Source organism: Bombina bombina, chromosome 8 (assembly GCF_027579735.1).
Source record: "Bombina bombina isolate aBomBom1 chromosome 8, aBomBom1.pri, whole genome shotgun sequence".
NCBI lineage: Eukaryota > Metazoa > Chordata > Amphibia > Anura > Bombinatoridae > Bombina > Bombina bombina.
The window spans coordinates 16,405,658-16,420,513 of record NC_069506.1 but is presented as its reverse complement, the minus strand read 5'-3'; the positions used below and the strand labels follow the sequence as shown (position 1 = coordinate 16,420,513).

At 34.3% G+C, this 14,856-nt stretch overlaps 1 protein-coding gene across 1 annotated transcript in view; it reads left to right on the top strand.

Moving 5' to 3' along the window:
* The window catches only part of FXYD1 (FXYD domain containing ion transport regulator 1), a 56,724-nt gene extending 42,133 nt beyond the window's left edge, over window positions 1–14,591 (top strand). Inside the window, exons 6-8 of the mRNA XM_053690138.1 lie at window positions 1,788–1,837; window positions 5,703–5,746; window positions 13,313–14,591. Coding sequence (XP_053546113.1) covers window positions 1,788–1,837; window positions 5,703–5,725 — 73 coding nt within the window. The 3' untranslated portion in view covers window positions 5,726–5,746; window positions 13,313–14,591. The remainder of the gene's footprint in view (window positions 1–1,787; window positions 1,838–5,702; window positions 5,747–13,312) is intronic.
* Window positions 14,592–14,856: the final 265 nt, after the last annotated feature.

Genomic DNA, 14,856 nt, shown 5'->3' with positions numbered 1-14,856 from the left:
TATAAACTAAATACAACATATACATTGTATCATCTCATAACCTCACTAGTCACTACTGACATTGCGGGCCCCAAAAAGAGCAGTACCATGGGCGGGTGCCAAATGGCAGGCCTGGTAAACAGCCAATAAGGTACTTACAGGAAGTAAACAGCTAATAAGGTACTTACAGGAAGTAAACAGCCAATAAGGCTCTAACAGGAAGTAAACAGCCAATAAGGTACTTACAGGAAGTAAACAGCCAATAAGGCTCTAACAGGAAGTAAACAGCTAATAAGGTACTTACAGGAAGTAAACAGCTAATAAGGCTCTAACAGGAAGTAAACAGCTAATAAGGTACTTACAGGAAGTAAACAGCTATTAAGGTACTTACAGGAAGTAAACAGCTAATAAGGTACTTACAGGAAGTAAACAGCTATTAAGGTACTTACAGGAAGTAAACAGCTATTAAGGTACTTACAGGAAGTAAACAGCTAATAAGGTACTCACAGGAAGTAAACAGCTAATAAGGTACTTACAGGAAGTAAACAGCTAATAATGTACTTACATGAAGTAAACAGCTATTAAGGTACTTACAGGAAGTAAACAGCTAATAAGGTACTTACAGGAAGTAAACAGCTAATAAGGTACTTACAGGAAGTAAACAGCTATTAAGGTACTTACAGGAAGTAAACAGCTAATAAGGTACTTACAGGAAGTAAACAGCTATTAAGGTACTTACAGGAAGTAAACAGCTATTAAGGTACTTACAGGAAGTATAGGTACAAAAAAGAGAGAGAAGTTTGACAGTACCCAGCACGCACAAAACACTAGGCATTGTCTGTGTGCTTGAGACTTGCTAATTTGTGTTTACCTGGGACCTTTCTAAGCTCATATTGATGTGGCAATTGCCTTCCTTAATCAGTCATTTATTAACCGTTTCCTCTCCTGCTCTTGATACCAGTATTGCTCAGATTAGGTAATGTTGTTGGGGTCAATCCCCTTTTTAGATTAGCTTTAGAGCAATCCGTGTATTCTCTGAGCCCTGAGGGTTACGGTGTATTTGAACTATTACCCAGGGAAGTAATTCTGTTTTTGAAATCTCACACACACAGTCCTGATCTGTTTCTTAATCTAAGTTTTAAATGTATGTCTCACATATTTATGTTATACATTTGGTACTATTTACCACCTTTTTATTCTATCATTAGTAAAAGTTACGTTTTAATAACCAGTTCTTGACACAATCCGGTTTTCAATGCATACTGTTAATATATAGTGTTTTGTGAGTGCTGGGTACTGTCAAACTTCTCTCTCTTTTTTGTACCTATATATCTATCTATCAGACAGTCAGCACCCCCTTCTCCTACACTTCACCAGTGATACTAACTGGTATATAATGAATACTGAATAGATTATATATCTACTATTATTTCAGCATACTATATTATGAAGGGGTTGATATTTGCTTAAACTAACACCGTTGCCACTATTTCTACTACTTACAGGAAGTAAACAGCTATTAAGGTACTTACAGGAAGTAAACAGCTAATAAGGTACTTACAGGAAGTTAACAGCTAATAAGGTACTTACAGGAAGTAAACAGCTATTAAGGTACTTACAGGAAGTAAACAGCTAATAAGGTACTTACAGGAAGTAAACAGCTAATAAGGTACTTACAGGAAGTAAACAGCCAATAAGGCTCTAGCAGGAAGTAAACAACTTGTACTGCAATATTCATTTTAATTGTAAACAATCTTATCCTTTCATATGTATGCATGATGTGATGTATACTCTTTCTTTCTTGTCAGGACTGGGGAGCCTATTGAAGAAGAGGGATCCTTACGTGCATCCATACGACGTATGTATAGCATAATTAATCATTGATTCAAATAGATATTGGGTTTAATAAAAAGAAAAAGTATATTTTGCTGCAATAAATGTAACATTTTATAGAGGAAAACATTTAAAATAGGAAAATATCTCACTTTGTTGTTGATTCTCCTATACTTTAATGGAAGCCTGTGATAGTTTATCTATTAACTAACACATAGATTGCAAGTTTTGCGCTATAGAGGATGCAAAACGAACGCAACAAGAGTTGCATTATTTCACTTTCCATAGCGCTGCCATTACAAGTTTTGAAAAAGCCGCCTTGTGCATGCGATATGGTTGCGATGAGCTCCATACTGCACAAAATACACTTGTGCACGCTTTCCCCATAAACATCCATGGGGAGAAAGTGTTAGAGAAAAAAATCACCTGCGATCGTGCAATGAAAAGCTCTGTAACGCAACCTCATGGATGTCTATGGGGGAAAAAAAGTTACGTTTAAACCTAACATCCTAACATAAACCCTACGTCTAAACACCCCTAATCTGCCGCCCCCAACATCGCTGACACCTACATAATGTTATTAACCCCTAATCTGCCACTTTTCCGACATCGCCACCACTGAAATAAATCTATTAACCCTAATCTGCCACTCCCGACATCGCCACCACCAAAATAAATCTATTAACCTTAATCTGCCACTCCCGACATCGCCACCACCGAAATAAATCTATTAACCCTAATCTGCCGCCCCCAACATCGCCGACACCTACATAATGTTATTGACCCCTAATCTGCCACTCCCGACATCGCCACCACCGAAATAAATCTATTAACCCTAATCTGCTGCTCCCGACATCGTCGTCACTATACTAAAGTTATTAACCATATTCCCCTGCACCCCAACATCGCCCACACTATAATAAAATTATTAACCCCTAAACTTCTGGCCTCCCACATCACTGCCACTAAATAAACCCATTAACCCCTAAAACGCCAGCCCCCCACATTGCAAAAAACTAAAATAAACTATTAACCCCTAAGCCTAACCACCCCCTAACTTACAAGATCCCTATTTTAAAATAAATAAAAACTTACCTGGGAAATTTAAAAAAACAAAATTTAAACTATACATTAAACAAACATTACTATTATAGTAAAATTAAAATAACTACAAATTAAAATAATTAAATTACACATTAAAAAAACTAGCACAACTAAAAAAATTAAATCTACAATTACAAAAAATAAAAAATACTAAATTACAAAAAAATAAAAAAATACTAAATTACAAAAAATAAAAAAACACTAAAGTACAAAAAATAACAAACACTAAATTACGAAAAATAACAAACGAAATTATCCAAAATAAAAATAATTACACCTAATCTAATAGCCCTATCAAACCCTAGCCTACAATAAACTACCAATAGCCCTTAAAAGGGCCTTTTATAGGGCATTGCCCTAAAGAAATAAGCTCTTTTCCCTGTAAAAAAAATGCCCCCAAAAGTAAAACCCACCACCCAACCAACACCCCAAAATAAAAACCCTAACTCTAAAAAAAAACTAAGCTACCCATTGCCCTGAAAAGACCAGTGAGCCTAACTGGTACGACAGTTGTTAACAATAATAATAACTCACAATTTATCTTACACATACAGCTAGATTACAAGTGTTGCGGTACGGCGTTTAACGCTTAAAAAATGGCCATTCCAGCGTAATGACCAGGAATGCATATTAGGAGTTGTGTCGGTATAGCAGTAACGCAAGCATTTCAGCCTGTAACGCAACGTCCATTGCGCACTCAAAAAATTAACTTTTTGTGTGGGATTTTCATAGCGACGGTATTACAGGTTGTGCGTTCAGGCTAAAAAGCTTGCATTACAGCTTATACCGACACGATCCATACCGCCATCTGAGAGCAGTAGTTATGGATTTTGTGTAACAAAAATGTTTCACAAAACTCATAACTAAAGTGTTACAAAGTACACTAACACCCATAAACTACCTATTAACCCCTAAACCGCCATCCTCCCAAATTGCAAACACTATATTAAACCTATTAACCGCTAATCTGCCACCCACCCACATCCTGACTATTAAATAAAGTTATTAACCCCTAATCTGCTGCCTACTAACATCACCAACACTGGTTAAATATATTAACCCCTAAACCAGCTCTCCCCGACATCGCCAACACTAATACAAGTTATTAACCCCTAATCCGCCGTTTCCCGACATTGCCGCCACTAAATAAACCTATTAACCCCTAAACCTCTGGCCTCCCACATCGCCGCCACTAAATAAACCTTTTAAACCCTAAACCTCTGGACCCCACATCGCCGCTACTAAATCAACCTATTAACCCCTAAACCTCCGGCCCCCCGACATCGCGGCCACTAAATAAACCTTTTAAACCCTAAACATCTGGACCCCACATCTCCACTACTAAATAAACCTATTAACCCCTAAACCTCCGGCCCCCCACATCGCCACCACTAAATAAACCTATTAACCCCTAAACCACCAGACCCCCCATAGCCGCCACTAAATAAACCTATAAACCCCTAAACCGCCAGCCCCCCACATCGCAAAACACTAAATTAAACTATTAACCCCTAAGCCTAACACCCCCTAACTTTAAATTAAAATTGCAATATAACTATATTACAATAAATAAAAACTTACCTGTGAAATAAAAATAAGCCTAACATTAAACTATAAATTAACCTAACCTTAGTATTCTAATAAAATATACAAATGCTACCAATTAAAAACCTAAATTACAAATTTTAAAAAAACTAACACTACGAAAAAAAATAAAAAAATCTGAAAATACAAAAAATAATAAGCACTAATTTACAAAAAATAAAAAACACTAAGCTTACAAAAAATAATAAACAAAATGATCAAAAATAAAAACAATTACACCTAATCTAATAGCCCTATAAAAATTAAAAAGCCCTCCCAAAATAACTACTCCCCCTAACCTACAATAAACTACCAATAGCCCTTAAAAGGGCCCTTTGTAGGGCATTGCCCTAAATTAAAAATATTAAAAAAAATACAAAGTCCCCCCAACAGTAAAACCCACCACCCAACCAACCCCCCAAAATAAAAAACCTAACTGTAAAAAATCCTAAACTACCCATAGTGGCGGCGATGTGGGGGCCCGGAGGTTTAGAGGTTAATAGGTTTTTTAGTGGTGGCGATATGGGAGGCCGGAGGTTTAGGGGTTAATCATTTAATTTAGTGTCGGCGATGTCGGAAGTGGCAGATTAGGGGTTAATAACTTTTATTAGTGTCGGCGATGTTGGGGAGCAGCGGAATAGGGGTTAATAACTTTTATTAGTGTCAGCGATGTCGGGGAGCTGCGGAATAGGGGTTAATAACTTTTATTAGTGTCGACGATGTCGGGGGCAGCGAATAAGGGGTGTTTAGACTAGCGGTTTATGGTAGGGTGTTAGGTTTAAAAGTAACTTTTTTTTCCCTATAGACATCAATGGGGGTTGTATTACGGAGATTTTTCATTCCGCACTTCAGGTGTTTTTTTCTAACACTCTCTCCCTATTGATGTCTATGGGGGAGAGCGTGCACGAGCACGACAAATCAGCCCTTGGCTTTTGTGCGGTATACAGCTTAACGCCACCATATCACACACACAAGGTGGCTTTTGAGTAAATCGTAACGGCAGCGCTATGGAAAGGGAAATAACGTAACTTTTGTTGGCGTTAGTTTTGCATCCTGTTTAGCGCAAAACTCATAATCTAGGTGATAGTTATCAAAGACCAGAAATACAGACATTACAGACATTACATGCTCACATGATTTAGAACATCATTTTTGCAGATTGTGTTTATCTTTTTTATAAAAATACTTTTTTTGTTTTCTAGGTTTGTCAAGCAGAAGGTTATAATTCTATGGTACTGAGTGAAAGGTGAGTACATAGCATAATCTCTAAGACACAGGGGTGTGCAGATGTTTATACACTCATTTATATAGGGGGCGATTTATCAAGCCTATGGCGGGCTGAATTCACCTGGCGGAATTCACCATTGCACACAAGCGCTTGCGTGCAATCCCGTCCCCTGCCCGTGCACAGCCAATCACACGCGGGCAGAAGCAGTCAATCTCCCCGTTTGGACTAGAAAAGATGGTGAAAGATTAGAGAAGCAGCAGTCTGATGACCGCTGCTTGTTAAATACGGCATGCAGCCATAGTGGGTCAAAAGGCTTGCAAAGCCTTTGATAAATTGACCCCATAGTCAGTAAATCCTTGGCTGAGATGGGAATCCTGAGAATAATACTGGAAGTAATGAATTGCTTATGTCATGTAGCACATACCAGAGTAATGTATGGGCTGATGTATTTACATTGTGTGACGGCTACGCGGCCTGTGGGTTGGAGTGTGAGTGTTATGTGATGCTTGGAGAATAAGAGCTGTCACTGATAAAAAACGTATCATTCACACTAAGGGCCAGATTACAAGTGGAGCACTATTTAATGCATATTTACAGTAAATACACACTATAACACTTTATTAAAAAAGAATATTGCATAAATGTTTTTACATGTTCATTTACTTAACTGCAAAGGGCTTCGATGCACTTATATAAATGTCTATAAATGTGTACATATGTATTTATGTGTATATATGTCTGTAAGTACATATACACATAAATACATATGTACACATACATATACATATATTTATACAGATAAACATCTTTAGACATGTATATGTATGTATCTTAATGTTAAAGTTCTTTGCCTGCATTTATGAGATCTCATCTCTTTGAACCCTTATAACATTTGTGTTCAATATATTTTTTTAGCATTTTTATTAGAGTGTATTATGAGTGTAACTGTACTGTGTAATGTATGTTTATTAGATGGTGTTATTATAAGTGTAACTGTACTATGTAATGTATATTTATTAGACAGTGTTATTATGAGTGTAACTGTACTGTGTAATGTATATTTATTAGATAGTGTTATTATAAGTGTAACTGTACTATGTAATGTATATTTATTAGACAGTGTTATTATGAGTGTAACTGTACTGTGTAATGTATATTTATTAGATAGTGTTATTATAAGTGTAACTGTACTATGTAATGTATATTTATTAGACAGTGTTATTATGAGTGTAACTGTACTGTGTAATGTATATTTATTAGATAGTGTTATTATAAGTGTAACTGTACTGTGTAAGGCATATTTATTAGATAGTGTTATTATGAGTGTGACTGTACTGTGTAATGTATATTTATTAGATAGTGTTATTATGAGTGTAACTGTACTTTGTAATATATATATATTAGATAGTGTTATTATAAGTGTAACTGTACTGTGTAAGGTATATTTATTAGAGAGTGTTATTATAAGTGTAACTGTACTATGTAATGTATATTTATTAGATAGTGTTATTATAAGTGTAACTGTACTGTGTAATGTATATTTATTAGATAGTGTTATTATAAGTGTAACTGTACTGTGTAATGTATATGTATTAGATAGTGTTATTATAAGTGTAACTGTACTATGTAAGGTATATTTATTAGACAGTGTTATTATGTGTGTAACTGCACTGTGTAATGTATGCTTATTAGACAGTGTTAATATGAGTGTAACTGTACTGTGTAATGTATATTTATTAGATAGTGTTATTATGTGTGTAATTGTACTGTGTAATGTATATTTATTAGATAGTGTTATTATAAGTGTAACTGTACTATGTAAGGTATATTTATTAGACAGTGTTATTATGTGTGTAACTGCACTGTGTAATGTATATTTATTAGATAGTGTTATTATAAGTGTAACAGTACTGTGTAATGTATATTTATTAGACAGTGTTATTATGAATGTAACTGTACTATGTAAGGTATATTTATTAGACAGTGTTATTATGTGTGTAACAGTACTGTGTAATGTATATTTATTAGACAGTGTTATTATGAGTGTAACTGTACTGAGTAATGTATATTTATTAGATAGTGTTATTATGAGTGTAACTGTACTGTGTAATGTATATTTATTAGACAGTGTTATTATGAGTGTAACTGTACTGTGTAGTGTATATTTATTAGACAGTGTTATTATGAGTGTAACTGTACTGTGTAATGTATATTTATTAGATAGTGTTATTATGAGTGTAACTGTACTGTGTAATGTATATTTATTAGATAGTGATATTATAAGTGTAACTGTACTGTGTAATATATATTTATTAGATAGTGTTATTATAAGTGTAACTGTACTGTGTAATGTATATTTATTAGATAGTGTTATTATGAGTGTAACTGTACTGTGTAATGTATATTTATTAGACAGTGTTATTATGAGTGTAACTGTACTGTGTAATGTATATTTATTAGACAGTGTTATTATGAGTGTAACTGTACTGTGTAATGTATATTTATTACATGGTGTTATTATGAGTGTAACTGTACTGTGTAATGTATATTTATTAGACAGTGTTATTATGAGTGTAACTGTACTGTGTAGTGTATATTTATTAGACAGTGTTATTATGAGTGTAACTGTACTGTGTAATGTATATTTATTAGATACTGTTATTATGAGGGTAACTGTACTATGTAATGTATATTTATTAGACAGTGTTATTATGAGTGTAACTGTACCGTGTAATGTATATTTATTAGACAGTGTTATTATGAGTGTAACTGTACTGTGTAATGTATATTTATTAGACAGTGTTATTATGAGTGTAACTGTACTGTGTAATGTATATTTATTAGACAGTGTTATTATGAGTGTAACTGTACTGTGTAATGTATATTTATTAGACAGTGTTATTGTAAGTGTAACTGTACTGTGTAATGTATATTTATTAGACAGTGTTAATATGAGTGTAACTGTACTGTGTAATGTATATTTATTAGACAATAGACAGTGTTAATATGAGTGTAACTGTACTGTGAATGTATTTTTATTAGATGGTGTAATTATAAGTGTAACTGTGCTGTGCAATGTATGTTTATTAGACAGTGTTAATATGAGTGTAACTGTACTGTGTAATGTATATTTATTAGATAGTGTTATTATGAGTGTAACTGTACTGTGTAATGTATATTTATTAGATGGTGTTATGAGTGTAACTGTATTGTGTAATGTATATTTATTAGACAGTGTTATTATGTGTGTAACTGTACTGTGTAATGTATATTTGTTAGATGGTGTTATTATGAGTGTAACTGTATTGTGTAATGTATATTTATTAGACAGTGTTATTATAAGTGTAAATATACTTTGTAATGTATTTTTGATGTGTTTTGTGTTCAGCTTTTTTGTTTTGCGAAACAGTCAACCATAGCTCTGAAGTCTCCTTATCGCTCGGGTACAAACATTAGCGCTTCACTCATAATCTGGGCCTAAATTGTTTAAATTGATTTGCAGCATGTGTCTGGGGGGCCACATATGGCCCTTAGTATTTTGCTTAAGCCCCAACCTCGGTGCAGAGGAAAATAATATTCTATTTTACCCTAGAAAGAACATTTAGGGCTAGATTACAAGTGGAGCGCAAACGATTTTTCAAGGGTTTTCGCGATAGTTTGCGCTCCTTTTTAATTGCGCTGAGTTTACAAGTTTAACGAAATCGCGATTTCTCTAGCACAATCTTGATTCACACTAGAACCCTTACCGCAATCTCAGAGCTGTCGTTAACTGTTTTGCAAAATTAAAAAGTTGCACAAAACACTTAACAAATGCATTACAAAGTACAGTTAAACTCATATTAACACTGTCTAATAAAAAAAAAATTCTCAAAAAAAATTGCACACAAATGTTATAAGGGCTCAAAGACATGAGATCTTGGGTGTTAGGGAAAAAAATTTAGATACATACATATACGTGTCGAGAGAGAGAGAGAGAGAGAGAGAGAGAGAGAGGGGTGTGGAGTAGTTCCTCCTCTTCAAGTATGGTAGTGCTTTCTCCTGATGTATATTTGCAAGTTCACCCCGTTTCCTCTTATGCAGGGTCACGTTAATATGTGAAAAAAACACATTGATAAAAAATAGTGTAATCCAGTTTTATTAACCCTTTCGTGACAGGGTTAAAGTGTCTACATCGGAACACCTGTTCCGATGTAGACAAATTGAAACTACGCGATCGTGCATACGATCGCGAGATTTCAATTATTGGATCGCATCTGGGGGGCGTCCCTACAACCCTAGGAACGCCCTCCAGACCGCGATCAAGTACTTGAAGCACAGAAGGCTTCAGGACAGCCGTTTGTTATGACGTTCTATTCCGTCATAACGGCTTTTAAGCCCAGTGTAAATATGACGGAATAGAACGGCATAACGGCGTTAAAAGGTTAAAGATTAAAACACGGTATTTTGAGAGATGTTTTTCTCAGATATTGCACCCTCAAACATATGAGGTCTACTTAAAGGGACAGTAAAGTCATACTTAGACATTCATGCTTTAGGTAGAACATACAATGTTAAACAACTTTCCAGTTTACTTCTATTGTTTAATTTGCTTCCTTCTCTTGTTATCCTTTGCTGAAAGGTTTATCTAGGTAAGCTCAGGAGCAGCAACAAACCTAGGTTCTAGCTGCTGATTGGTGGCTGCATATATATACTGATTGCCATTGGCTCGCCCATGTGTTCAGTTAGAAACCAGCAGTGCATTGCTGCTCCTTCAACAAATGATACCAAAAGAATGAAGCAAATTTGTTAATAGAAGTAAACTGGAAAGAAAAATGTAGGTTTCATGTCCCTTTAAGCCTGATAATAACATGCTCCTGAAGGTACTCTGATTGCTGATTCGTATGTTAGAGTAATAAAAGTCTTGTTATATAAAAGTTACACCTAGCACTGAAAAGTGCTTGGGTGCCACTCAGTTTTTCCCCCAATCAAATTGACACCCAAGCATGTACGCCGCCAGTAGCCAGAGGGTTAAAGAAAAGAGAGAGGGACAACAAAAGCTCACTTAGTAAACCCTCTGCAAAACTTAAAGGCAGATTCCGTAACCCTGCCAGGAAATCTGCTTTACTTTTGTTCAGTTCTACAACCAGAATGTCCAGAATTGGGTTTAGCTGCTCAAAAACAAAATACAGAAGTCTCTTTTCTTCTTCTTTGTCACGGGTTTTATAACCTAGTTAGTTCCTCACTTCCTGTTCATTTGTGAAACGAAGTGCATTAGAGCCTTTTGCCGTAAATGAAATGAAAACACGTAAAAGCATATTTATGCAATATTCATTTTTAATAAAGGTTATAACCATGGGGCATCTTTATCAATGTGCGAGCGGACATGATACGAAGTAGCGTATCATGTCCGCCGCACAACGATAAATGCATACGCTGTCGGCATTTATCATTGCACTAGCAGTTCTTGTGAACTGCTGGTGCAATGCCGTCCCCTGCAGATTTGCGGCCAATCGGCTGCTAGCAGGGGGTAAACTGCTGCTTCATAACTTCTGTTATGAATGTGATAAATATTTATAAATTTGCCCCTATGTATTTACTGTAAATATTTCACATTCCAATGTTCTGTACATAGCAGAATATGTTCTATGTATTTATAAATAGATATTCATATATATATATACAGTATATACTGTATGTATTTATGTATGTGTATATATCTATACCTATAAACAATCACCTATATATAGGTAGAAATATATATTTGTTTAAAAAAACATCAGATATATGTAGAAATATTTATTTATGAATAAACTAGTCCTAAAGCCCGTTGACACGGGCCGTGTTGTGTTATGTTATGTTTAATCTCTCTCTCTCTCTCTCTCTCTCTCTCTCTCTCTCTCTCAGCTGTTGAGCTTTTGATAATCCACGGCGAGGGTACATGAATATATAATAATTCTAAAAAGTGATGTGAATATAAGTAGCAGTTCAGGTTCTCCACCACTAGAGGGCCTAATTGTTTAACACAGTTTCTCTGTTTTTATATATATATAAAATACTTTCAACTTGTAATACATGCGATAACCCGCCTGTGTTAAATGTTTACTTTGAATGGCGTTTGTGTGTGAGTGAAAAAAAAATTAGCGTGAAACTGGCTCATAGTAAGGTTTGTAGTGAGAGATTTCTTCTTCTAAACGTCAAAAAGCAATAAACGTGATATATCTAGATAAGACAGATGGATTGATTGAGATAGATAGAAAGACAGACAGACAGACTGATTGATTGATCGATAGATGTTTGATAGATAGATAATAGGTTGAGTAGATAGATAATAGGTAGGTAGGTAGGTAGGTAGGTAGATAGATAGATAGATAGATAGAAAGAAAGAAAGACAGACAGACAGACAGACAGACAGACAGACAGATAGATAGATAGATAGATGCTAGATAGATATATGCTAAATAGATAGATAGATAAATAGATAGATGATAGATAGATAGATAGATAGATAGATAGATAGATAGATGATAGATAGATGATAGATAGATAGATAGATAGATAGATAGATAGATGGATATATAGATAGATGATAGATGGATATATAGATAGATAAATGATAGATAGATGATAGATAGATAGATAGATAGATAGATAGATGATAGATGGGTAGATATATGGATAGATAGATGATAGATTGATAGATGATAGATAGATAGATAGATAGATAGATAGATGATAGATAGATAGATAGATAGATAGATAGATAGATAGATAGATGATAGTAGATAATAGATAGATAGATGATAGATAGATAGATAGATAGATAGATGATAGATGGGTAGATATATGGATAGATAGATGATAGATTGATAGATGATAGATAGATAGATAGATAGATAGATAGATAGATAGATAGATGATAGATAGATAGATAGATAGATAGATGATAGATAGATAGATAATAGATAGATGATAGTAGATAATAGATAGATAGATAGATAGATAGATGATAGATAGATAGATAGATAGATAGATGATAGATGGGTAGATATATGGATAGATAGATGATAGATTGATAGATGATAGATAGATAGATAGATAGATAGATAGATAGATGATAGATAGATAGATGATAGTAGATAAAAGATAGATAGATAGATAGATAGATAGATGATAGATGGGTAGATATATGGATAGATAGATGATAGATTGATAGATGATAGATAGATAGATAGATAGATAGATAGATAGATAGATAGATAGATAGATAGATAGATGATAGATGATAGATAGATAGATGATAGTAGATAAAAGATAGATAGATGATAGATAGATTATAGACAGACAGACAGAATCTTAATTTTAGCTGGCAAATCACACACAACACTTGCCTAAAATGAGCCCTGGCTTATAATTATGCACCATACTTGCCATGCTCATGCACATACTTAAAAATCACACATAAAATAATTAGGTGAAGAAAACGTATCACGGTTTACACTATCGTCAACTGCTCATGTGAGTTTTTTACAGATTCATTGGAATTGATTGATTATAATATATTTGTGACATTTAATAACAAAACCATTGTTGACACTTGTCTGACAGGTCTGTGATCCCCATGCGCTTGGATTAATATTTTTGCACATACGGAGCAGTTGATGTTCTCAGTATATTAATGGTTTTGTCTATGCACTCCCACTCATCTTGTAAGCACCAGACAGCAGACTGACCTCCAGCTGACCTATCCTCTGGACTCACACCACAACCTTCTGAAAAGTCTTCAGTCAATCTATAAAAGCAACAAACCACTCAAGAGATAATATGCTCTGTACAGTGCCTTATCAGTTCTGTATATGTTGCCTTATTAGTTACATATATGTCCCTTATAAGATACACATATGGTACAAATATATTTACTTTTCTGCTCGGATGTTTTCTTTGATGTCACATGTGAAGGACATACCAGCATGTTCATCCAATTGCAGTTCCTAAAACAAAGACATTTTCAATTTGCCATTGGTTATCAGTAGGAAAGGGCCAATGTTTTTGGACATTCACTAAATATTAACATGTTGGGCACATTTCTTTGTTCTAGATGGTCATTGAACAACCATCAAACTTTGAAATACATTTTCTTTAAAACAGATGCAATCTATCCCTGAACCAAGTGTAACATTTGATTATTTGTATATGGAATGAACACTGTATTCCAAATGTGTTGCTGAAATGAAAGTGCAGCGGTACGTATTGGCCAATCAGCATTAATACGATGTACCTGTTAGCCAATCAGCATTAGTAGGAGGTTTATAACTGATACAGCTGTATTAGTTTCACTTTCATTTTAATTACTTTTACTTCAAATTTTTCAGGCAAGAAAAACATTTTTAAAAATAAACATATGGTTATTCATATGAGTGATATAAATTGTTTGAGTACAGTGTCCCTTCAAAGATGTCTATTGGAATCAACAAATATTAAAAGGTTACATTCAGTATTCAAGGGAATTGTTTAGTCATCCCTAGGTATCGTTGTCAGCCTTGCAATTTTGCCAAAAAAATTACTCACTGTGGTATCACGACAATCCTGCACTTTCGCTTTAAGAGAATTAAGCAATATAATACTTTATATACTTTATTAAGTGTTTTATATGTAAATATGCCATTCTATAAATTTTCAGCTCTTATTAATTTTAATTAATATATACATGTAATGATTTGCTGTAATGTAACATTATCAACAGATTAAATGTGTATTAATCCCAATAAAATGCACAGAACAATATTGTTTTAGTTTAAACGCTTGTGCAACCTAAACTTGTACCACCATTTAACAGCAAACATACCACAAAACTGTAGCATAATATTAAAATGATCTTTTAACCCTATTGTTTTATTTGTCTTTTTAATGTGATAATCATTTATTTATTGTTTATAGAAGATTAAAGGGTTGTGGGCAGCTATGAAAGACATGATTAACCATGGTAAAATATATTGCAGGAATAAAGAAAAAGATTGTGCAGAGGATGATATGGGCAGCTTAAATTTTCTTCATTCTCCTGGTATCCTTTGTTGAAGGAGCAGCAATGCATTACTGGGAGCTAGCTGAACACATTGGATGAGCCAATGTCAAGTTGCATGTGTATGTATCCA